Here is a 25571-nt window from a genome sequence, read left to right as displayed (position 1 = left end):
TGGTTTCTTTTGACTGGGTAATCACGTGATCATTCATGTTACATTCATTAAAAGGATGTTGATGTTAGCTCAATGTTTGGTTCAAGAGTTGTTTAATATGTGGCATTACAGCACATTACCATAGGCAATAAACATGGTCTATTAAAAGAACCTCATTTATAGCTTGTGATGTATTTGTAATATCCTGCACTATGAGTGCATTGAAAAATCTATCAATGTACTGAAGAGACATGCAGAGACAACAAACCCAAATGGTGACCAAACTAAAAGACAGCAAATATTCTAGAATGCTTCAAAAACTTATTCTGTTCTTCCATTAGATAGAAATATACATTTTGTAATCTGTAGAGATCACATTAAATCTCAGGTATTAAACATAAATCCAGGTTTTAATCTTTCCAAGTGCTGCAAAGTAATTATTCAATTACTTACAGATATATGTGCTCAGGCATAAAAACAGGCACAGGTGCAGAGCTATTTTAAATGGCCAAAATTCTAACATCCTATTTGTTAATGCATGACATTTGTGATATGCATTAGTGATATTTATCATTAAGTACATATGTGATGTAAACGACAGAATTTAAAACACTGCACTATAGACACCTTTTTCTTTTTTTTTTTTTTTCTCAAGCCACTACAAGTCTCCAGTAAACAGAATAAAGTCTCTCTCTCTCTCTCTCTCACTCACACACACACACACACACACACACACAATGAAAATCATTTACCAACTATAAGCCTTCACTAACATTTGTGTCCAATTGGAAATTGAACCTAATGCAGCTCAGAAGGTAGTAATGCTATTTGTCTGGCCAAACAGGCTAGCACAGCCAAGTATTAAATCACAGAAAAAGAAATTAATATACTGAAGTAAGCCAGTAAGAGAAATTAGCATCAGAGCTTATGCCAAAACAAAATTTTAAAATACTAATACTGCTTAATTCATGTGATATATTATGGGAAAGGAGGACTTAGAAAAAGGCTCACATTTGTACTTGAGAAGTCAATGCTCATTAATAAAGAAGAGTACATTCCCAGGGCCTGAAGTGAATTGTCAGTCAGATGGCGACAAAAGCTGATGTTCAATTCCCGAAGAGAAAGGCAACTCTTGGCTAAGGTAATTATAGCATCATCAGTTACAGTGATACATCTTCTTAAATAAACTACCTGAAGATGTTTGCACACATTAAAAACTTCACACAATCCTGCAATAAAAAAAATTAAATAAAAAAACACATTTGTTTTTAAATAGCTTCATTTATAACATCATGCTATAAGTGCTCATAAATTAATGTATCAGTGGAAAATAGTAAATATTTATGATCTGGGTTTCTATTTATTTATTTTCATAGCCTATGCCACCATCATATGACACCAATGCTTGCAGATATTTATATGAGTGTTTAATTAAAACTTGTTTGCATTTCTGGAATGATTCCTAAATATCAGAGAAAGCTATATTTTGTGAAATCTATGTTTCATCAATGAATTCAAGAAATGTATGACAGCTGGTGTAGGTGATATTTGTGATATTCGTTAGTGATATTCATTACATTCATTAGTAAGCACATGTGTGACGTAAGTTATAGCATCTAGAACAATGCACTATAGACACCTGGATGTCTCTCTGAATAATAATAATATTACTGGGATATTAAAAACATTAAATAGCAAGGAAAACACTACATGGAGTGATCTTGGTTTAAAAAGCTCTTACTTAAGCCAATTCAGAATAATAATTATTATTATTATGGGTATCTCCATGGAGTCAGTAGACTCATTAAACTATCAAAACAATATCTATCATATCTGTTCTTGAATTCATTTACAGATGAAGAACTCACAACTGAGTCAGGCAATGCATTCCACTCATTCACCACCCTCCAGGCAAAAAACCTCGTTCTCACACCCTTGTTAACTACGCTTTTCCTTAATTTCCAGGGATGACTGCTTGTTCTTCCATCACTATCACACAGCTGAAGCATTTCTCCTGCACCAATCTTAACACAACCATTTAGTAATTTAAATATTTCTATCATATCCCCTCTTCTCCACCTATCAACCAACCTCTGCAATCCACAAGCTCTCAATCTATCAATGTAGGGAGCATTTTTTACATCACTCACCAACTTAGTCACTCTCCTCTGAACCCTCTCCACAACCTCCTCATCTCCAAGGAATCCAGGTGACCAGACCTGAGCACAGTAATCCAAATGTGGAAATATCAACTCTTTATAAAGGGGAATAATAACCTCTTTATCTCTGGATGTTAGTGTGTTCCTCAATAACCAAGTAATCCTATGTGCAAACTTGGACACCTTAGCAATGTGTCCCCTGAACTCATCAGGGGACACATTGCTAAGGTGTGTCCCCACGCCTCATCAATCTCTTGGAGTACAGTTCCATCAATGTAGTACACAGCCGGTAATCTTTTAATCCCAAAATGCATAACTTTACACTTTTCCACATTGAACTGACATCCATTTCCTTTTGCCCATTTTACCAGCTTATTTAAATCATCCTGCAAACTCTCAACATCAGCTTGATTTTTTATTGCACTACCCAATTTCGCATCATCAGCAAACAACTGAATATCTCTCTTTAAGCCATTTCCTATATCATTTATGTACAAATTAAACAACAAATTTTGTAAATAGACAAAATTTAATAAAAATTACTAAAAAGGACTTTTTCCTTCCTCTATGGAAATGAAAACGGTCAAATTCCACACAAATCAAACATTCAGGAAATTCTGCCTGCCAGTTTTCTTTCAACTATACTGCATTTGAAGTGTCATTCAGTGAAGCATTACAATGTGATTTTTATTTGTATCACTATTATTTTTAATCACTAATACAGCATTATAATGATGCATTTAGTGATTAAAAATTAGTGCATAATAAACTATGCATAAAGTGTTATTTAATATTTACAGTAAAAAATGAAATCCATGAAAGATTCTCAATAGTAGTGAAAGCTCAGGAAACATGCTAATAAGAAGGCATAAGTTTAGAGGGAAAAACTGAAGTTATAAAAAGAATAGAAGCTGGTAAAAGAAAACCTAAGTGTGTGTATAGTGCTCTAAACTTAGCCTATTCAACTATTACAAACATAATGAAGAATTCTAGGAAAATCAAAAAATTCTTAAATTATCCATGTGAGCACCTCCAACATGGTGTATTCACTTGGGATAGTGATGGAGAGGATGAAAAAATGCTTATGGGTTAATGACATGTTCCTGTAGCACAGGCATTAATCAAGGATAAGGCTGGAAATGTGTTCAATGAATTTAATAAAGGAGGGAGCAAATGAGTCTTTTTCTGAGTCTCCTGAATACCGTGGAATATCCAGGTTCAAATAATGAACCAAAATTACAAATTACAGAGGAAGCTGAAAGGATAACAGAATTTCCAATGCATTTCAAACATACTGTGGATGAGGATGAATATCCTCACATATAAATAATATTTTCTATTTAATTTCTTTGGCTAAAACAGATACACAAAAGTAATTGGGGTGGAGATTTTGTAGTCTGTGAATGTGCTCGTTCAACCCCTCCGCATACACACATGGAGTACTCCAGCATTGATAGAGAAATCTGATGCAAGGAAGTTGGCAGTCTGATCATAAAGAGGAAGAGGGAAACAATAAGATCATAGATCAGAGAGAAGGCCTTGATGCCAGATACCACCATAGAAAGATTTGGAGAAGCTCTTGAAATTTCAAAGGCATGTTGCCTAAAGATGGGTCAGGTTAGTGGGTAGTTCTGCTCTAGATCAGGAATAGTAGAATCCATATTGGTGGTCACTAATGAGGATTTTTCTGATGTCCTTCAAGCAAAAGATCAAAAAGAGGCATGCTGTGAGCAGTTCATGGTACTATATGAGGTGATTTGCATTGGTTATCTATAAAATAATTGAAGGAGAAGACTGATATCAAGAAGTATACCTTATTCTTGAGTGTTGCTACGATGGCAACATCAGAATATGAACATGAGGTGGAATCAAGGAGAAAGGGGAGAAATTATGCCTTAACAAGGGAATAAGGCTTGACTATTAGCTGAGCAAAAGACAACCATACATTTGGGCTTTACAAAGTATGCTTCAGATTTGTTGATTATTTGCTCATAACTGCTTCAGATTATAGAGTAAACCAAGCGAGAAGCTAGTTTTTTGATTTCAGCCATCAAACATATGCTGTATATTAATGGCTCAAGTCAAAGCAGCAGAAGCGAGAGACTTGCATACATAACTCCCAGAAATAGAGTGAAAGCATAGCCTTGACGGTGCCCCCACCCTGCATGCTGTGATACTTGGACTCCCTTCAGGCACAACCTAGCAGAGCATGCAGCAGCAAGATTTGATATTTGATCATGAAACCTCCAGATATGCTATCTATCAGGTTCAGTCCTGTGTACTATCTAGCAGATGGCCTTTGAAACTTTATTGCTACACCCTCAAATGGAGGAGGTGGCGGTGTTCTATTTATTAATAAATGTGTTTTCAGCATACAAAGAAGGCATTATATATATATAACGAAAAAAAAAAGGGGGGGGGGGAGGGAGGTTATGGAAACTGGCAACAATACTCTGGAGACAAAACACGGTAGCAGCCATTTCAAGCCTCTAATAAGTAGGGCAATGGTGTTTCACTGGATAATAAGTTGTATACCACCTAATTATTTAACCACCCCTTCAATTATCAGACCAGCAAATTGTAAATCTATTATTTGCTAGGTTTCTGATATGACCACCTCTTACATTTTATCTTCTAAAAGCATTCCTAACCCACGAATATCTTGTCTCTTTTTTTTTTTTTTTTTTTTTTTTTATAAATTTTACATGAAGAAAAAATAATTTCATCATTGAATAAAATGATTTTATCATTTTAGATATTTTCCACTTAACTATATATTCTCAAATAATAATATTAATAATGCAATGTTCTTTTCTAATGTAATTTTTTAATGTTCTCATGTAATGTTTTTAAATATATTCTTCCGCTGATGCCATCTATTCACTTCCTGTTTTCCCCCTTAGAAATATATCTGTTCTGTAGTCCTCAATCAACTGTTTTCATCATCATCATCATCAAATTCCTGCCATGTACCCTCAAGGGGTGTACAGGATATGACAGTACTACATGAAAAAATTACATCATTACTAACTTCCTATCTACAATTTTCCTCCAAATCAGTCTGTTACTTGTCAAGACTCCAACATTATCAGATCTTAAATTTCTATCGTCTAAGGCACTTTGTACCGTATCAATCCACCTATATCTTGGTCTTCCTCTGGGTCGTTTTCCTGCCAACCTGGCAGAGAACACTTGTTTTGCTAATCTTTCCTCTCCCATTCTATTTAAGTGACCATACCATCTGAGATTAGCTCTGCTAACGCATTCCTGGATGCTGACAATGTCAAGTTCTTTCCTAATATCCTCATTTTTAATATGATATTGCCATTGATGCCATCTGTTCACGCCTCTAATCTTTCTCAGGACTCTCATATCTGCAGTCTCTAGTCTTTGGTCAAGTGTTTTACTTCTGACCCAGCTCTCAGATCCATAAGTTAAAATTGGTTTGAACACAGTCTTGTATACAGCTAATTTAGTGTTCCGACTAATTTCTTTCTTATTCCATATGAATTTATTCAATTGACTTCCCACCATACCAGCTTTGCTGATTCTGTTGTCTATTTCTATATTTAATTTACCATCTTCAGTAAAAATTGTGCCTAAGTAGCTGAAATGTTTTACTTGTTCCACAGGTTCTCCATTCACAACACAGTTGACATTTTCAATGATTCTGCCTATTTTCATTGTCTTTGTCTTTTTATTGCTGACCTTCATACCATATCTATTACAACAGCTATTCAATTTAGTCAGAGAATCTTGCAGATTTGTAGCGGATTTATTTAGAAGTATAACATCATCCGCATAAAGCAAAGAGCTGACATTAACATCTCCAATTTTGATATCAGGTTTAATACCACATTCCTTCATAATGTGATCCATATAGATAATGAATAACAGAGGGGATAATGTACATCCTTGTCTCACACCAGATTTAACATTAAACCATCTTCCTGTACTTCCTTCAATTCTAACTGCTGACTTACAACTCAAATAAAGACTGAGTATTGCTTGATATAATGCCCCATTGACACCATATAACTGCAGCGTATTGAATAGCTTCTCTCTTGGCACCTTGTCATATGCCTTTTCCAAATCGACAAAACTTAAATACAGATCTTTGTTATATTCCCATGCTTTCTCGACTATTTGTCGTAAAGTGAAGATCTGATCCTGACAGCCTCTATTTGGCCTGAATCCAGCTTGTTCTTCACCAAGCTTTTCTTCCACAATTCTTCTCAACCGTTTCTCAAGTATACTTGCATAGATCTTGCCAGGAACACTCAGTAGGGAAATACCTCTGTAATTCTCACATTCAGTTTTATTTCCCTTTTTATATATAGGTACTATGAGAGCTCTACTCCAATCATCGGGAATTCGTCCCTCTGTCCAGGCTTTCTGAACTATGCAGTGCAGCCACTGTAAGACTCTTATACCACCATACTTCAGCATTTCTGGTCGAATATCATCTACTCCTGCTGCCTTTCCACATTTCTAGCCTTTGATGGCTTTTTCTACTTCAAGTATGGATATGTATTCCTGACTGCATGCCTGGTCAGTGTTTTTTATCACTGTGCTGTCATCACTGCTTGTTTCATTTAGCAGTTTTTCAAAGTAATTACTCCATACTTCAAGGATATCTTTTTCTCCTGTTTTCATTTCACCTTTATCATCTCTAATTCCTTTTACAGCACTCTTTCCTCCATTCCTAAGCTTCTTCAACAACCTCCAGAATATTTTGCCACCTTCTTGATATTTATTTTCTATATTCTTGCCAAAGTCCTCCTATGACTTTTGTTTAGCTAGTTTTACACACTGTTTAGCTTTCTTACATTTGTCTCTGTATTCTGTAAGAGTAAAAGCTGACTTATTTGCCAGGAACTTTTGATATGCTTTCTTCTTTTCCTTCACTACCTCTTTAACTTCCTGTGTCCACCAGGGAGTTCTGATTTTTTTATCCTTGCACACAACCTCACCACATGCCTCTCTGGCAGAATCAATCAATGTTTCCTTCAGAGTTTGCCACTGAATCTCCAAGGTTTGATTCCTGTTCTCAAACTCTTTCATTTTCTTTTCAATAATATTTCTGTATTTTAGTCTACAGTTCACATCTGAGAGCTGCTCAACTTTTATTCGCTTTAAAACTTTCTTACATGTTATTCTTTTCAATATGAAATTCAATTTTATCCTGCTCAAGACTAAATAGTGATCACTTCCAATTTCAAATCCTCTGTACACTCTGGTGTCCTGCGCCAGGGAGAAAACATCACTATCAACAATAACATAGTCAATGAGACTTTTCTTATTCCTAGCCTCTTCTCTCCATGTGAATTTGTGCACATTTTTATGTTGGAACATGGTGTTAGTAATAACCAGTCCATGTCCTGAGCAGAAATCCAACAGATATTTGCCATTATTATTATAATTTAAAAATTCCTTTGAACACTTAATGAATATTATAAATTAACTTACTTTATACTGTTAATCTTGATGTTCATATTATTATTATCATTCAGGCCTCCATGGAGACAAGAGATTCATCACGGGAGGTCCATCCTAAGAAACACAAAGTCTATCATACCACTCCTTAAACTCACTGACCATTCTTACTCTCACCACTCTATCAGGCAATGCACTCCATGGTTCAACCACCCTCTATGCAAAGAAACCACTCCTCATCTTCTTGCTCACAGTTTCCTTTCGTAACTTCCAGGGATGGCCCCATGTCATTGCTCCTTCTCACTGTTCCACCGAGTAGAACTCCCCAGTGCCAATCCTGTAAATACCTCTCAAAAGTTTAAAAGTCTCAATCATATCACCTCTCCTTCTTCTATCTACCAAACTCTGCAGTCCACATTCTCTCAGCCAATCCTCATAACTAACATTGTACAGTCCTGAAACCATCTTTGTTATCTGCCTCTGTACCCTTTCCACAGTTAATTTATCCCCTTCCAATCTGGGGAATCAAATTTGAGAACAATAGTCTAAAAGTGGTCTGATCAGGATCATATACAATAGAACGATAACTATTTTATCTCTGTAGGTCAGCGTCCTTCTCAGTATAGCAGCAATCCTCTGGGTTACCTTCACCACCTTTGCAATATGCTCCCTGAATTTTAGTTTTCTATCAATCATCAACCCCAGATCTCTTCTCTCCCCCTAATTCCTCCAGTACAGCTCCTAAAATCGAGTATGCAGCCTCCATTGATGTATCATAAACTTCAAGACTTTGCATTTTGCTGTATTAAACTGATACCCCATTCATTTGCCCATCTGTCTAGTTTATTCAAATCCTCTTGCAGGGACATCATGTCTGCACTATTACTAATAACCCTTCCCAGCTTCACATCATCTGCAAACAACTGAATATCCTCCTGCAATCCATTGACAATGTCATTGATATAAAGGTTAAACAATACAGGTCCTAGTACTGAGTCCTGTGGAATCCCACTTGTAACCTTCTGCCTCCTTGATATTGCTCCACCATACAAGGTGTGGCTATTAAATAACGAGACTGGTTAAAAAATGTGTTTTTTTTTTACAATTGTACAACTTACTTGTTATCCCCTTCAATACTTCCCCCCCCTCTATGTATACACCCTTGCATATGAATTTTCCATTGTTGGAAACAGTGCTGCAAGTCATCCAGTGTTATGTGCTTCAGTACTGCTGCCGTTTTCTCTTTTACCTCCTCCACTGACTGAAAATGGGTGCCCTTCAATGAGGATTTCAACTTTGCAAAAAGGTAAAAGTCGCATGGAGCTAAGTCTAAATTTATCCAAACAATGCATCCCGCACTTAAATATCTCATAGTAATATTTAATAGATAACTCTGCAGGTAGATGAATCAAACTATAATTGAATAGCATTAATTTCCATTTTTCTGAATCTAGAGATAACCAAATTTTGGTGTCATGATTCTAATTGGTGAATACCATCTAGTATTTAGCATAAAGTAAACAAAACAAGTAAGTACTGTTAATAATAGAAAGGTAAAATCTGCTGGATATGAAGGGAAGATGGGAACACGTAGGAGATTAAGTGCGAATACTACTCATGAATAGTATACACCTGAATTGATTAAAATAATAATTAAATTAAATATCCAGTAGAATACTTCTAATGATCACCCAGTTATACAAAGAACCCCCCTGTTGTTTTTGCCAAGGAACTAGGTCAAACAGCAAAAAGTCAGCTACTGGAACAAATCTGAAAGCACACCCCAACTCAACATCACCAGAGTTCAAAATCGGTACTATCAACATAAGAAGCCTGAATGGCAAAGAAATGGAGCTAGCTGAGGAACTGAATAGTACCAGATCAACATAATAGGAGTGACTGAAACAATAAAGACAAAAACTGGTAAGATCTTTCTGAACAATAAATACAAAATGTTATATTCAGGCAATGACAATCAAGGAAAGAAGGAGTAGCCATAGTATTCAACACTAAATATGAGACTAATCTTCTTGAATGGCAGGCAGTACAGTGATGTAGGCAAATATCATAATGGGGAAACTGGACAAGACTTATTTGTGCCTATGGTCCACAGAAGGTTCTGCTAAAGAAGAAGCAGAGGAATTTTTACATTGAACAGGCTTTAGAGAAAGCAACTGACACAATGAAAAAGGAAAAGTTGGTCCTTGTTGGGGATCTAAATAGCAGACAATATGGAAATTATTGTCAGACACAAAAATATTTTGGGAAAATTTGGAGAAAAGAGCAAAGCTAATAATAATGGCAAATATCTGTTGGATTTCTGCTCATGATATGCACTTGTTATTACTAACACCATGTTCCAACATAAAAATGTGCACAAATTCACATGGAGAGAAGAGGCAAGGAATAAGAAAAGTCTCATTGACTATGTTATTGTCGATGGTGATGTTAACTCCCTGGTCCAGGACACCAGAGTGTCCAGAGGATTTGAAATTGGAAGTGATCACTATTTAGTCTTGAGCAGGATAAAATTGAATTTTATATTGAAAAGAATGACATGTAAGAAAGTTTTAAAGCGAATAAAAGTTGAGCAGCTCTAAGATGTGAACTGTAGACTAAAATACACAAACACTGTTGAAGAAAAAATGAAAAAGTTGGAGAACAGAAACCAAACCTTGGAGATTCAGTGGCAGAAGAAAACACTGATTGATTTAGCCAGAGAGGCATGTAGTGAGGTTGTCTGCAAGGATAGAAAAATCAGAACTCCATGGTGGACACAGGAAGTTAGAGAGGCAGTGGAGGAAAAGAAGAAACCATATCAAAAGTTCCTGGCAAATAAGTCAGCTTGTGCTCTTAAAGAATACAGAGACAAATGCAAGAATGCTAAACATTGTGTAAAACTAGCTAAACAAAAGTCATGGGAGGACTTTGGCAAGAACATAGAAAATAAATATCAGGAGGTGACAAAATATTCTGGAGGCTGTTGAAAAAGCTCAGAAATGGAGGACACAGTGCTGTAAAAGGAATTAGAGATGATAAAGGTGACATGAAAACTGGAGAAAAAGATATCCTTGAAGTATGGAGTAATTACTTGAAAAAATTGCTAAATGAAACAAGTAGTGATAGCACAGTGGACAGTCATGCAGTCAGAAATGCATATCCATACTTGAAGTAGAAAAAGCCATCAAAGGCATGAAATGTGGAAAGGCAGCTGGAGTTGCTGATATTTGAACAGAATTGCTCGAGTATAGAGATATAAAAGTCTTACAGTGGCTGCACCGCACAGTTCAGAAGGCCTGGACGGAGGGACGAATTCCAGATGATTCGAGTAAAGCTCTCATAGTACCCAAGCAATGACAATCAAAGAGAATGTGAACATTACATAGGTATTTCTCTACTAAGTGTTACCTGGTAAAGTTTATTCAAGTTTACTTAAGAAACAGTCAAGAAGGATCGTGGAAGAAAACTTGGTGAAGAACAAACTGGATTCATGCCAAATAGAGGTTGTCAGGATGAGTTTTTCACTTTATGACAAATATGAGGGTGGTTCGAAAAGTTCTCGGCCTCGGCCATAGATGGCAACACTATCAGCAAGATTTCTTTCTTCTAAGTTGGTACATCTGTCATAAGCATCCATATGAAATTGCAAGTCATTCTATCAAGTAGTTTGTTTTATACAACTGTCTGAAGCAAAAGTGTTGTCTGTATCCCTTGAAATGCATATAATTGAGTATCATGTGGTTATAAAATTCTTTGTAAAAGAAGGTTTTACGCCAAAAGAAATTCATTCGAAGTTCATAAAAGTTTATGGGCACTCTTCTCCTTCATTTTCAACAATTAAGAAATAGGCTGCCGAGTTTAAACATGGCCGTACCACCTTTAAAGATGATCCACATGAAGGACCTCCTAAAATGTAATACCACCAAACATCATTGATCACATGCACAATATGGTATTGGATGACAGGCGAGTCAAAGTGAGTGAAATTGCTGAGACCATAAGCCATTTCAAAAGAACATGTAGGATATATTTTGCATGAAGAATTGCAAATGAAAAAGCTTTGTGCAAGATGGGTGCTGCGCTTGCTCACAGCAGATCAAAAACGCACTTGCACGAAAATCTCTGAACAGTGCTTGGAGCATTTTAACAAGAATAAAACTGATTTTGTGCATCAAATTATTACTATTGAAGAGACTTGGATTCACCATTACACACCAGAATCCAAACAGCAGTCAAAACAGTGGACAGAAGCTGGTTATTCATTGCCAAATAAGACAAAGTCGGTTCCATCAGCAGGAAAGGTCATGGTATCGGTGGTTAGGGATGCTAAAGGCATTTTGTTTATTAATTATCTTGAAAAGGGTATATGATTCTGATCTTTTAACCAGATTAGATGAAAAAATTCGTGAGAATCGACACGGTTTGCAGAAGGAAAAAATCATCTTTCATCAGGACAATGAACCTGCCCACAAAGGTTGTTTTGGCAATGGACAAATTAAGGGATCCTCACTATGAATTGTTGGAACATCTACCTATTCCCCAGATTTGGCTCCTTCTGACTTCTATCTCTTCCCAAAACTAAAACTCTTCCTTGCTGGTCAGCTTTTTTTTCGAATCAAGAGGTGATTGCAGCTGTAGAGGAGTATTTTGCAGATCTTACTGACAACCACTACAGGGATGGGATAATGGCACTGGAGCATCTCTGGAATAAATGTATTAATCTTAAGGGAGATTATGTTGAAAAATAGCCGGCCTGGTTGGCTGAGTGGTTAGCATATCCGCTCTCCAACCTAAAGGCTGCAGGTTTGAATCCTGCCATGGGCATGGATGTTTGTGATTGTGAAAACACTAGTGGTGTTAGTGTAGATGATGGTAGTTGAGTGGTGGAGATAGAATTATAGAGTAGGTGCCCTCTCTCAATGAGTCTCTGGAGGTGTAACTTAATAATAATAATAATTTTGAAATTATAAATTCGTTTTTTCATTATTAGGCCGAGAACTTTTCAGACCACCCTCATAGTTGAGAAATCATGGAAATATAACAAAGATCTGTATTTAAGTTTTGTCGATCTGGAAAAGGCATATGACAAGGTGCGAAGAGAGAAGCTATTCAATACCCTACAGTATTGAAGAGGGCATTATATCAAGCAATACTTAATATTTATTTGAGTTGTAAGTCAGCAGTTAGAATTGAAGGAGGTACAGGAAGATGGTTTAATGTTAAATCTGGTGTGAGACAAGGATGTACATTATCCCCTCTGTTATTCATTATCTATATGGATCACATTTATGAAGGAAACTAGTATTAAACCTGATATCAAGATTGGAGATGTTAATATTAGCTCTTTACTTTATGCAGATGATGTTATACTTTTAAATAAATCTGCTACAAGTCTGCAAGATTCATTGAATTGAATAACTGTTTTAATAGATATGGTACGACGGTCAGCAAGAACAAGACAAAGACAATGAAAATAGGCAGAAGCATTGAAAATATCAACTGCATTGTGAATGGAGAACCTATAGAACAAGTTAAACATTTCAACTACTTAGGCACAATTTTTAGTGAAGGTGGTAAATTAAATATGGAAATAGACAACAGAATCAACAAGCTGGCATGGTAAGAAGTTAACTGAATAAATTCATATAGAATAAGAGAGAAATTACTCAAAACACTAAATTAGCTGTATACAAGACTGTGTTCAAACCAATTTTAACTTATGGATCTGAGAACTGGGTCATAAAACACTTGACCAAAGACTACAGACCACAGATATGAGTCTTGAGAAAGATTATGGGCATGAACAGATGGCATCAATGGAAAGATCATATTAAAAATGAGGATATATTAAGAAAGAACTCGACATCGTCAGCATCCAGGAATGCTTCAGCAGAGCTAATCTCAGGTGGCATGGTCATAAACAGAATGGGCAAGGAAAGATTAGCATGTCCTCTGCCATGTTAGCAGGAAAAAAGACCCAGAGGAAGACCAAGATATAGGTGAATTTATATGGTAATAAGTGCCTCCTTAGAAGATAGAAATATAAGATCTGAGAATGTTGGAGTCTTGAGAGGTAACAGACTGATCTGGAGGAAAATTGTAGATAGGAAGTTAGTAATGATGTAAATTTTTCATGTTGTACTATCATATCCTGTATAATAATAATAATAAAAATATTTTTGAAATTAGGATACATGACAGGAATTTGATGATGATGAATGTTAAATATGAAATATTTGTTTTAAACTGAAATTTAAACATTTAGATTTAAATATTTAGTTTAAATTTGCAAATATTGTAGGTCTGAAAAAATTGTTATTTCAAAATATTAAAAATGATTAGCGTTATAATATTTTTTTTACAAATTTTAGATGTAAAAAGAAAGAAATACATTACCAATTGAAGAAATATCAGTCCTTTCATCACAAGCATTTAAGTCCAATTTCAACACACTTGTACATACTGTTAACTGCTTCAAGCCAAGATCAGTAATTTTGCATTCACTGAAATGCAGACAACGCATTCTATCATTCACCAGCTAAAGAAAGTAAATCAGGATCAGAACCACTAAGAAATGGAGTAGATATAAATTGCATAATACTGATATATCTACTCTATAGATATAAAAAGACAAGCCAAAATTTAAAACGTTTTTATGTCACGTTTTTTGTCTTACCAGCCCAGAATTCGAAGGGTTGGGTGCCATAGACACCAGGGGGGGTCCCCCTAATATGTGTATGTGTGTATATATATATATATATATATTTTTTTTTTTATGAAAAAAAATTGAATGACTGGAACCGAGATTTAATTAAAAAGGTTTTAATATAAACACACTACTAGTTTCGGCCTGTAACAGCCTTCTTCAGGTGACATTATAAAAGAAAAAACACTAAACATTGAGGGTTAAAAGACTATGAACAACATAGACAGTCTTTATACATAATTAGCATCAAATCTCTCTCTCTCTCTCTCTCTCTCTATATATATATATAGAGAGAGAGAGAGAGATAATATTATTATGAATGTTCTTCTAGTCCAAGGACTTATCAAAGCACTGATACTTAAATACCAATTATAATCTTTCCATAAACATATTTACCAAAAGCAGCCCATTTCAAACACTCTCTACATGTTGGACTTCACACTTCTAACAACAACCTCTAGCCAGCTTCCAGGGATGAGCCCAAGTTCTGTCTACACAAGCAGAAAGTGCAAAATCTCACTTGTCTATACTAACTTGTACGTTTGCTTATCTCCACTTCTCTGTTTATTAAAGTGTCTATTGCTCACATGCATGTACGATTCCACAGATTAGTTATAATACTGGTTACTCACTGATAAATGTTTTCAAATGTGTCATCTCCTTGGAATCCAGATAACCATATCTGAATACAATAATCCCAATACTTATCAAACCTTGAAAAGTGAGAGAAAATAGCTTCCTTATTCCTGTAAATTAGTATTCTTTTAACAGTGCTGTTATCCAAATGTGATGACTGAACCATCTTAGTACAGACTCCTTAACTTTAGCTCAATGTCCACAATAATTCCCAAGTCTCTAGCTTCATGACTGCTTCCAACAAACCCCCATTAATATAACACATTGCCTGTATGTCCTCCATCCAAAATGTATAACAAAACCTTACATTCACTGTCATTTTCCCATATAACTAATCTGTTCAAATCAGCACATAGGATTCCGTGTCAGCTATATTCCTCAATGCTCTCCCTTAGTTATCATTAACATCATTTTGATGCCATATGGTCACTTCCAAACCTCACTGGATTTTAAGAGTGAAGCCTTCTGCTAGAAGTAGTAGGGTCACAGATGCCCTTTCTACAGAATTAGTGGGAAAAACACAAGCATCCATGCCTCTGGTAGGATTCAAATCTGCAGCCTCTTGGCTGGAGAGTGGATACGCTAACCACTTGGCCAACCAGGCTAACATTCTCCCTACCTTAGCATTATTAACGACACCATTCAAAGAACGAAACACTGTGCTCTTCAATTGGAAAAATCTAAGATTGATTCTAATTGTGACAAGAGGAATATCTTTATATGGGCTTTTTCGACTGTGTTCCCCCCCACACACACACAGACACTACCTTCCCCTAAGAATACAATCTTCAGGTGTTAAAAAAAAAAGACCAGATTCTCCTTTCTTCTTCCTCTCATGCCCACACATGACACCGATATGCTATAGTTCTTGCAACAACTTTTTGTGTGTAGATCAGATATAAATACCTAAATATAACACTCAAGACTCTTCTCAATATCATCATTATATGTGCTTAACCACAATAGTCCAAATAAAGAACCCTGTGGGCCAGTACACCACTAATCACTCTTCTTCTCAGAATCACCACCACTATACTTCACTTTCTGATACCTGTTTGTTAACTACTTCCCAATCCATGTCAGAGTTCATTTTGCAAATTTTGACCATGCCAGAGATACTAAATGGTCTATAATTCACTGCATCAGTCTTAGCTCTAACTTTGTATAATGGAATTATCTTGGTCTTTTTCTACTCAATTTAGGAATCAGGCATGTGTAAGACTCAAGCTGAACAACTGGGTCAAGAGCATCGCTAACTGTTTTCATTGCCCTCGGCACCTGCACTGATATCCCTTTTAGTCCAACTGCTCTATGAGTCAAGCTCTTGTCGAGTTTTCTCTGTTCTTTCAACTATTTCTGCTTAGCATGGCTAATGGGTCTGCCTGGAATATATGAAGTGAATGCTTAATAACTCAGCTATTTCTAATAACTCATACTTGAACACCATCAACATTCGTTGAGTTATTCTTTCATAATCATTCTTCCTTTACTTGCTACATAGCAATAAGCCTCTTGGATTTCCTTTGTCCTGTTCAGAGCTAACTCCTTTCCATGATCTGATTTCACCTTCCTCCATAACCTAGCTGCTCTTTATAGTGCTCCAGTCTCATCATAATTTTTCAAGATATTGGATCCACAATATCCTCTTTTTATGCAGCCTTTATAGAATGTTATAAATCCATTTAACTCCTATGCAATTAATTCTCTTAACTCTGGGGGATGAAGTCAGATATAGCTTCTTTTAGGCACCCTCACCTGTTTTATAACTTGGCATATGTCCTTTCTTAGTAGACAGGGTACATGTGGAATTATCGGGCTGGAAAGTATGACAAGTTTAGGAGTTTGATTGGTTCAGTGCATTGGCATGTACAACTGCAAGGACTAGAGGTTGATAGTGCATGGGAGGCAGTTAAGAAGTGTTTGCATGAAGCAATGGCTAACTGTATACCTAGAGTCCGAATAATAAATCAACTAGGGGTTAAATGGATGAATAACACCATTAAGCTTGAGCTGCAAAAAAAGAAACAACTATGGAGGGAATTTAAGGAGAAAGGTGACCGGCAGGCACATGAACAGTATAAAGCGCAGGCCAGAAGGGTAATGAGTGTGGTAAGAAAAGCAAAAAAGGATTACGAAAGAACATTGGCCATGCAGGCTAAAGAGAATCCTAAACAGTTTTTTAGATATGTAGCAAGTAAAAGGAAAAATGTACATGGCACAATGATTTTAAAGAATGCCGATGGTAGGGAGGTAACTGAATCAGTTGATATAGTTGAGTTACTGAGTCAGCACTTTGCAAGTATATATCATCCAGGTGGTGACATTGCAGAAACGAATAAACCAGTAGATTATACGGTAATTGTGGTGAATGAAGTGGAGGTGAGTAGTCTATTGCATAACCTAAATGTCAATACATCCATGGGACTGGATGGTATACCAGCTCATGTTGTACAAGAAGCAGCTAAAGAATTGTCAGTAGCCTTGACCATTTTGTTTAATTTGAGTCTCGGGTCTGGGTTAGTCCCGAGGGGGTGGAAAGAGGGGAAAATAGTTCCACTGCATAAAGGTGGTTGCAAGACTGCTGTTGTAAATTACCGGCCGATTAGCATATTAGGAATCATTGTGAAGGTCTTAGAGAAATTAGTCAAGAATAGAATACAGGATTGGATAGATGAAAATGGGATATTGTATGGGGGACAACATGGTTTTGTGAAGGGTAGATCATGCCTCAGTACTTGCTCACATTTTATAACACAGTGACGGCTGAACTGGATAGGGGTAATGGGTTTACAGTGAACTACTGGACCTTGCCAAGGCCTTTGACAGGATACCACATGGAACCCTAATCAGTAAACTGGAGCAGATGGGGATAGATATAGGGTTGGTGAGATGGATAGGAGGGTGGTTGAAGGAGAGATACCAGAGAGTGGTTTATGCAGGAGTGGAGTCTAAAAGATGGCTTGTGACTAGTGGTGTGCCGCAGGGCTCTGTTCTTGGACCACTGCTTTTCAATTTGTTCATCAATGATATAGGAAAGGATTTAAGAGGAAGTGTTCACTTGTTTGCTGATGATGCAAAGTTGGGTAGAGCAATTGTAAGTGCACAGGATGTCAAAATGTTACAGGATGATTTGGATAGTTTGGAGGACTGGACTAGGAAAAATGGATGTCAATTTAATGTTGCAAAGTGTAAGGTTATGCACTTTGGGATGAAAAGAATAGCAGCAGTATATCGCATTGGTGGAACCGTACTCCAGGAGATTGATGAGGCCAGGGATTTGGGAGTGTTGGTGGATAGGGAATTGAAGTTTAGGGGGCACATTGCAAAAGTGACTAAATCAGCTCATCAAATCACTTGGCTTCTGAAAAATACTTTAACATGCAGAGACAAACAAGTTGTTGTTCCTCTGTATCGAGCCTTGATAAGACCCCATCTGGACTACTGTGCTCAGTTATGGGCCAGGGTTTCTTCGTGATGGGGAGGAAGTGGAGAAGATCCAGAGACGAGTGACCAAGATGATAGAAGGTCTGTGGAATGAACCTTATGAGAATAGGTTGAAGATTTGTGGGTTGCAGAGATTGGACGATAGGAGAAGGAGGGTTGATATGATTGAGACTTTCAAATTACTGAAGAGTTTCTACAAGATTGATCCAGAAGATATCTTTGAAAATATGACTGGTGGTGGGAGGACTAGGGGCCATGCATGGAAGCTGGGCAGGAGCATGGTTGACAAGGGTGTTAGAGCTAGGTTTTTTACTTGGAGAGTGGTGAATGAGTGGAATAAGCTTCCAGAGTCTGTTGTGGGTGCTACGACCGTGAATGAGTTCAAGGCAAGGATGAGAGATACTATGTCAATGTCGAATAGTTGTTCTTGACATGATGTTAGGGCCTCCCTCGATGAGTCTGTCGACTCCTTGGAGTTGCCCGGAACAATAATAATAATAGTAAAAGCTCCTACATACACTGTCAACCTCCCAAGAGAGATACTTGTGCCATGAGAGGTTTCTTTGATTAACATGAAAACAAATGAAACTAAAGGAATAAGTAATAATATTTATTTAAGGTCATATGTTTCAGACTAAATATTACAGGCCATCATCAGTGGCAACAATAGTTAATTACAAAGTAGAATGTGAAAAATGGATTGATTTGAAAAAGTGATGTTATACATAAAATAATGCAATGGTATAACTGAGGAAATGTTGCAATATTGATAATTCATTAGCTATTTAAAAAAAAAATTATTGATGTGTGATTAGAATAAGAATTTCCCATATCTTAGATAGGGAGAATCAGTCATTCCAACTTAAGTGCAGACAGTGAAGTTAGGCCTCAGTGCTTTCTTTAAACAAGAAATCAACATCAATGAAGTAAGTGTTCAGACCATAGGATGTTGTGGTCTGTATCTACTGTATACTGTGCTAAGCCAGATTTTTCAGATTTACTCTTTGCTAATGTAAGAGTAATTTTTTTTTTATATATATATTCTCTTTTCAACAGAGCATCCAGTATGTCCAAAGTAAGAACAATGACAGTCACAAGGAACTTGGTAGACACCAGGGAGAGCTAGAGGGGACCATTTCTTTTGAAAGCCAAAATATCAATTACACATCACTTATGTATCTGAAAATATTATGATGCCAATCATAATATTTGATTGGCATCATAATAAATAAATAAATGAAACTGAAAACAGTTGCCAAAATGTTTGGCAACTGTTTTCAGTTTCATTTATTTATTTAAAACACACAGCATCTTTTTCTTTAATGTAATAAATCTCTATAGAGTTATTTTTACCAAATGAATATCTTCGTCTTTTAACATTCCCCGCTTGCATAGTATATGAAATATTTTGTCCTTCAAATGCAAAGGTAATGAAACAAGAGCATTCTTCGCGTCAACTGTTTCTATGTTTTGTACCAATACTTCAAGGGATCTGCAATAAATGGAAATCAAAATCAGTACTATATAAATATCTTCACAACTGCTTTTCGAATAAATTAAAAAAAATTAAAAGCTTATTTTTTATTCTCAATAATGTTGTTACTGACACTAACCTATGGCACATTTTAGTACCATAAGTAGAGTGAGGATTAGGTAATTAAGAAACCTTTCTCCAGAGACCAAGCATGGAACTTAGCCCATGGTTGGTTTCTAGAGCAAAGGATGGTGATTTCACACCAGACAATAAGTCATCTTCCACCTAAATTGTTAGCAAATCCACTTTGGAAACCATATGAACAGAGACTGAACAAAGAGGACAAGGATAGATTCTTTGCCTTAGCTTGAAAAGCAGCTGGTGAGGTGGAATGTATTGCCTGAGAGTGTGAAGAGTTCAGAGGGAATCGCAGTTTAAAGAACTTTGTGAGTGTGATAATGAGGGATACTCCAGTAATGATTCCTTCTCCTCCATGAAGGGAGATCAAGAGTAAATGGCAAAATAATTAAAACCTTCCTAGTACTTTAAAAAGCATACCAGAATCAGGCTCAATAATGTCATATTTAAACCAACTTGGTAATGGAAGTGAAATATTATTATTAAGAGAAACCGCTAGGGAGTCAGGAACTCATCGAGGGAGGCCATACTATTCGCACCATACTTGTTCTTGAATTCATTCACACTGTTTGCACACATAACATCCAATGGCAATCCATCCAATCCATAAGTAGAGAAATTCCATAGGTATTTTTCTACTAAGTGTTCCTGGTAAGGTATATGCAAATATACTTGAGAAACAGTCGAGAAGGATCATGGAAGAAAAGCTTGGTGAAAAACAAACTGGATTCAGGCCAAATAGAGGTTGTCAGGATGAGTTTTTCACTTTATGACAAATATGAGGGTGGTCTGAAAAGTTCTTGGCCTCGACCATAGATGGCAACACTATCCGCAAGATTTTTTCCCTAAGTTGGTACATCTGTCATAAGCATCCATGTGAAATTGCAAGTCATTTTATCAAGTAGTTTGTTTTATACAACTGTCTGAAGCAAAAGTGTTATCTGTATCTCTTGAAATGGATAAAATTGAGTATCATGTGGTTATAAAATTCTTTGTAAAAGAAGGTTTTACGCCAAAAGAAATTCATTCAAAGTTCATAAAAGTTTATGGGCACTCTTCTCCTTCATTTTTGACAATTAAGAAATGGGCTGCCGAGTTTAAACATAGCTGTACCAGCCTTGAAGATGATCCATGTAAAGGACGTCCAAAAAGTGTAACAACACCAGAAATCATTGATCAAGTGCACAATATGGTATTGAATGACCAGTGAGTCAAAGTGCATGAAATTGCTGAGACTATAAGGCGTTTCAAAAGAACGTGTAGGATACATATTTTGCATGAAGAATTGCAAATTAAAAAGCTTTGCGCGTAAGATGGGTGCCATGCTTTCTCACAGCAGATCAAAAAAGCACTCGCATGAAAATCTCTGAACAGTGCTTGGAGCGTTTTAACAAGAATAAAACAGTAATTATGTGTGTCGATTTATTACTATGGATGAGACTTGGATTCACCATTACACACCAGAATCCAAAACAGCAGTCAAAACAGTGGACAGAAACCGGTTGTTCAGTGCTAAAGACAAAGTCGGTTCCATCAGCAGGAAAGGTCATGGCATCAGTGTTTTGGGATACTAAAGGCATTTTGTTTATTAATTATCTTGAAAAGGATAAAGCAATAACCGGGGAATATTATTCTGATCTTTTAACTAGACTAGATGAAAAAATTCATGAGAAAAGACCCAGTTTGCAGAAGAAAAAATCATCTTTCATCAGAACAATGCATCTGCCCACAAAGGTTGTTTTGGCAATGGGAAAATTAAGGGATCTGCACTATGAATTGTTGGAACATTCATCCTATTCCCAATATTTGGCTCCCTCTTCCCAAAACTGAGACCGCTGTGCACTGTTGCTGCGATACCAGTTGTGACACCTGACACTCACCTCTATGATCAACCATGCATGGCTGACCAACGTGAACCCTTCTACTGGATGCCTATTCATGGTTAATCCAGTCCTGGTACACCCTTGATACAGTAGTATGGGAGCAATCAACAAGTGCAGCTGTTTCCGAAATACTGGCACCTGCTCTCTAGGCACCCAACTATCTTCCCACAGTCAAACTGGCTTACGTTGCCACATTTCCGCACTACTGGCTGGCATTTACTGATTACATACAGAGAATAGGTATGCTCATTTATAATAGCCACACTTGACGTTGATATCATGTGGCACTTCATTATCGTGCCGAATATGTAAATCAGAGAAAGTGTTCCTAATGCAAAGCTAATTCAGTGTATAATGACAACTGTACAGAGCAAAAGCCAAAATCAGTAAAGGGATAAGACAAAGATATTCGTTATCATTAATATTATTCAGCATATATAAAAGAAGTATATATGAAGTAGATAGGAAGCTGTTATATCTAATGTAGAATAACAGACACGGGCTAAGCCTCTTGTCTGGAACTATCTTCCTGTTTTTCCACAATTTTTCATTGTGGCTTCAGTACTTTTGCTGATATTCTACATTAGATATAACAGCTTCCTATCTACTTCATGTATGCCTCTTTTATATATGCTGAATAATATTAATGATAACGAATATCTTTGTTTTATCCCTTTATTGATTTTGGGTTTTGCTCTCTACTGTTTTAATCATACGCTGAATTAGCTTTGCATTAGGCTTTGGACTCGATATCTCTGAGCATCATAATCATGCTTTTGTAAAGAACAAAGGATGTTATACAGGAATCTCAATTTGAGGTATGAGAAGCAATAATTTCAGATCTACAAATGATAGTCATTATTGAAGAAAATGAGCAAAGAAGAAAAGATACGAGTTAAGTACTGAAAAAAAATTATAACAATGATATTTAGATGGAAAAAATGGAAAACCAAATAAAAGTCAATGGAAATGAGCTGGAAGAGGTTAAGAGATTGATGTACCTAGGGAGCTACCTGATGCATGATGCAGACTGTAAAAAGGAGATAAAATCTCAGATAACAAAAGCAAAAGTAAGCTTACAAGCAATGAATATGATAAGGAAAAAGGTAAAGCAGTGAGCCTTGACACAGAATAATAAACATATGCATATTCATGAGTGCTCTCTATGGATGTAAGATTGGTAATATTCAAAAACTCTGTGAGGCTAATACTGGCCTTTGAAAGTACATGCTATAAAAACATTCCATGAATTGGATGGATACAAAAAGAAATAAAGGAAAAACTATATGAAACTGAAAAGAGAATCTAATGTAGAGAATAATTAAAAGAAAAGCTAACCTTCTTAGACTTATCTGCAGGGTGTATGACAGATCTGCAAGAGTTGACCAATCTGGCAATGGACAGGTGGCTTAACACTTGCAGAGTTTTCTAAAGAGATGGTAGAAGATATTGAAAACCAGATATCAACGGGAATTGGACCCATGAGGATTCATCATGATGACATTAAAAAAGCAGTTGCCAGCCCAGCTTGCTGACTGCTTAGCATACTCAATCTCCAGCCAACAGGTGTGAGTTCATATACATGAGCATGGTTGTTTTTGAATTTTTTAAATGGAAAATGAATTTCATTACTTGGTGTGAGGGTCCAGCCATACATACTGAGGGCCGAAGGTGGCTTAAGAAAGCTCCACATTTGAAAGTTCCACATTCCTAGAGCAGGGTTTCATGATTATGTAAAATTAAAAAAATTCAAAATTAAACTTCAATATGCCCACAGTACTAATGTACTACAAGTTTGCAGACGTTTGTGGGCAAGAGGCTAGTATGTACTGTCGGAGAGCTCCTGAAAGATTTGTGATTTTTGTTGATTTATTAATATTTTGTTAGATTTAATTGTGTAATTTTAGTATATTATTGTAGTTTTATTAGTGTAGTTAGTGTACTAAAGTGTTTTATAACATAATCTATGTCGGGAAGTCACCGCTAGAGGGATTCGTAGTGTGTAGTGTTCGTGAAAGCTCCAGATAAGATAAGCGTTATTTTCAGTTATCGTTGATAAATTCACTTTAATATTGCGTAGTTTTGTTTGCCTTGCGTATCTTAGTGCGTCCATTTGTGTGTTTTTGGTGTTTATAATTTGATAAAATACGTTACTAGTAAGTATGGCTCCAGTACGAAGGAAAATGGCGGCCAGTAATGATGGTTCGCCATCTTCTTTCAAGAACGGTAATGTAAAGGAGATGATTCAGTGTACTATCTGCGAAATGTACACTTTGCGGAGTGCGGTCAGAGTGTGGTTAGATGATAATAAAGGAGTGAATGTGTGTAGAAAATGTAGGGAGAATGAGGAATTGAAGTGTATTTCGGATCGTGAGTGTGATATTTTTGTCAAACTTCAGAACGAAGAAAATAGGGATATGACAAGAAACGGCGAGGTTGTACCAGACGTAAGTCAGTCTATTAGGGAGCAAAAGCAAAGAGTGAAAGAAATGATAGTTATGGCAGGTACGAATAATTTGAAAGGAGATAAAATGGAAATGATAGAGGACCTGAATGAATTGTTTCAGGTAGCAAAAGAAAAGAGTGAGAGATTTAGGATGATTAGTCTTTTGCCAAGGTATGACAGTGAAGAGTTTAGGAGGAGGGCCATAATTGCAAATGACTTTATGCGTGGGTTATGCATGACGAGTGGTGTGGAATTTGTGGACGTGTGGAGTGAGTTCGATGGGTGAAAGGATCTATATAAGATGGATGGTTTGCATTTGAATGGATTCGGTGTAAGGAGACTTGAAAAAGTGTTGTTGAATAAAGTGGATGTGCGGAATCGGAAACTAGATTTATTAAGGGGTGGGGGAAGTAGATATGCAGACCTTAGGGAGGCAGTTGAGTGTATGAATGAGTATAATATGCCCGAGCGAATAAGGACAACAAATCAGAATGGGATAGTTAGTAAAAGGCATCAAGGTAGGAATGGGGCCAACAGAGCAATTTGTGTATACTAATGCTAGGAGTACACCTAAACCTCCCTTTATGCAAATTTTTTTTACGCGAATTGGGATATCAAAAAGAATTTTTTTTTACGCAATTTTTATTCACTTTTACGCGACCAACCTAAAATCTAAGTTACGAAAAAATCTGTAATTCAAGAAAATTCTGAGAATTTTGTAGAATTGCATTCTCTTTTCAATTAAGAAAATTCTAAATTCTTACGAATTTCATTTATTGGGAATTCCCCGAATTACATAACTGACTGCGCATAAAAAAGCAGTTCTATGCAATTTGAATTTGGTGTTTGAGTAGACAACACAGTTACCACATTTTTTGCATTTACATTTTTTTAAGTGAAATCAAAATAAAAATCGCATTATGAAATTAATAATTTTGCCAAGAAATAATAAATGGTAAGCTATATGTAATTTTCAAACTTTAATTTCATTAACCGAAGATTTTAATCCAGCCCTCACATGATGTTGCCGATAACCAAAAAAAAAAAAAAAAGGAAAGCCGTTTCCTAGGATATAAAAATTCAAATTTTAGATAGTCTTCAAACTGGAGAAGATGCGACGGCTGTGGGTGAGCATTTTGGAATCCGTGAATCAACTGTCAGATCTATAAAGAAAAATGAAGAGTCTATTAGAAATGCGGTATGTTCTGGTACAAAATCGAGTGCGAAATTATCATCATACACAAGAGATGTTGTTCTAGAAAAGGCCGAA

The 25571-nt window shown here is 36.3% G+C and overlaps 1 protein-coding gene across 4 annotated transcripts in view; it reads right to left on the bottom strand.

Moving 5' to 3' along the window:
- The window catches only part of LOC150096328 (protein AMN1 homolog), a 164024-nt gene that overhangs the window by 114180 nt on the left and 24273 nt on the right, over positions 1–25571 (bottom strand). For all 4 annotated transcript variants that reach the window (XR_016549951.1, XR_016549950.1, XM_090409358.1 and 1 more), the window contains exons 2-4: positions 19714–19852; positions 13971–14112; positions 991–1208 (exon numbers count right to left, since the gene is read on the bottom strand). Coding sequence is in view for 2 of the 4 variants with exons in the window: in XM_090409358.1 (XP_090265484.1) it covers positions 991–1208; positions 13971–14112; positions 19714–19852 (499 nt within the window). In the remaining 2 variants the exon portion in view is untranslated. The remainder of the gene's footprint in view (positions 1–990; positions 1209–13970; positions 14113–19713; positions 19853–25571) is intronic.

This window comes from Typopeltis vanoorti, chromosome 19, assembly GCF_054136105.1.
Source record: "Typopeltis vanoorti isolate ZY-2024b chromosome 19, IOZ_Tvanoo_1.0, whole genome shotgun sequence".
Classification (NCBI taxonomy): Eukaryota; Metazoa; Arthropoda; class Arachnida; order Uropygi; family Thelyphonidae; genus Typopeltis; species Typopeltis vanoorti.
This window is presented reverse-complemented; position numbering and strand designations above follow the sequence as displayed.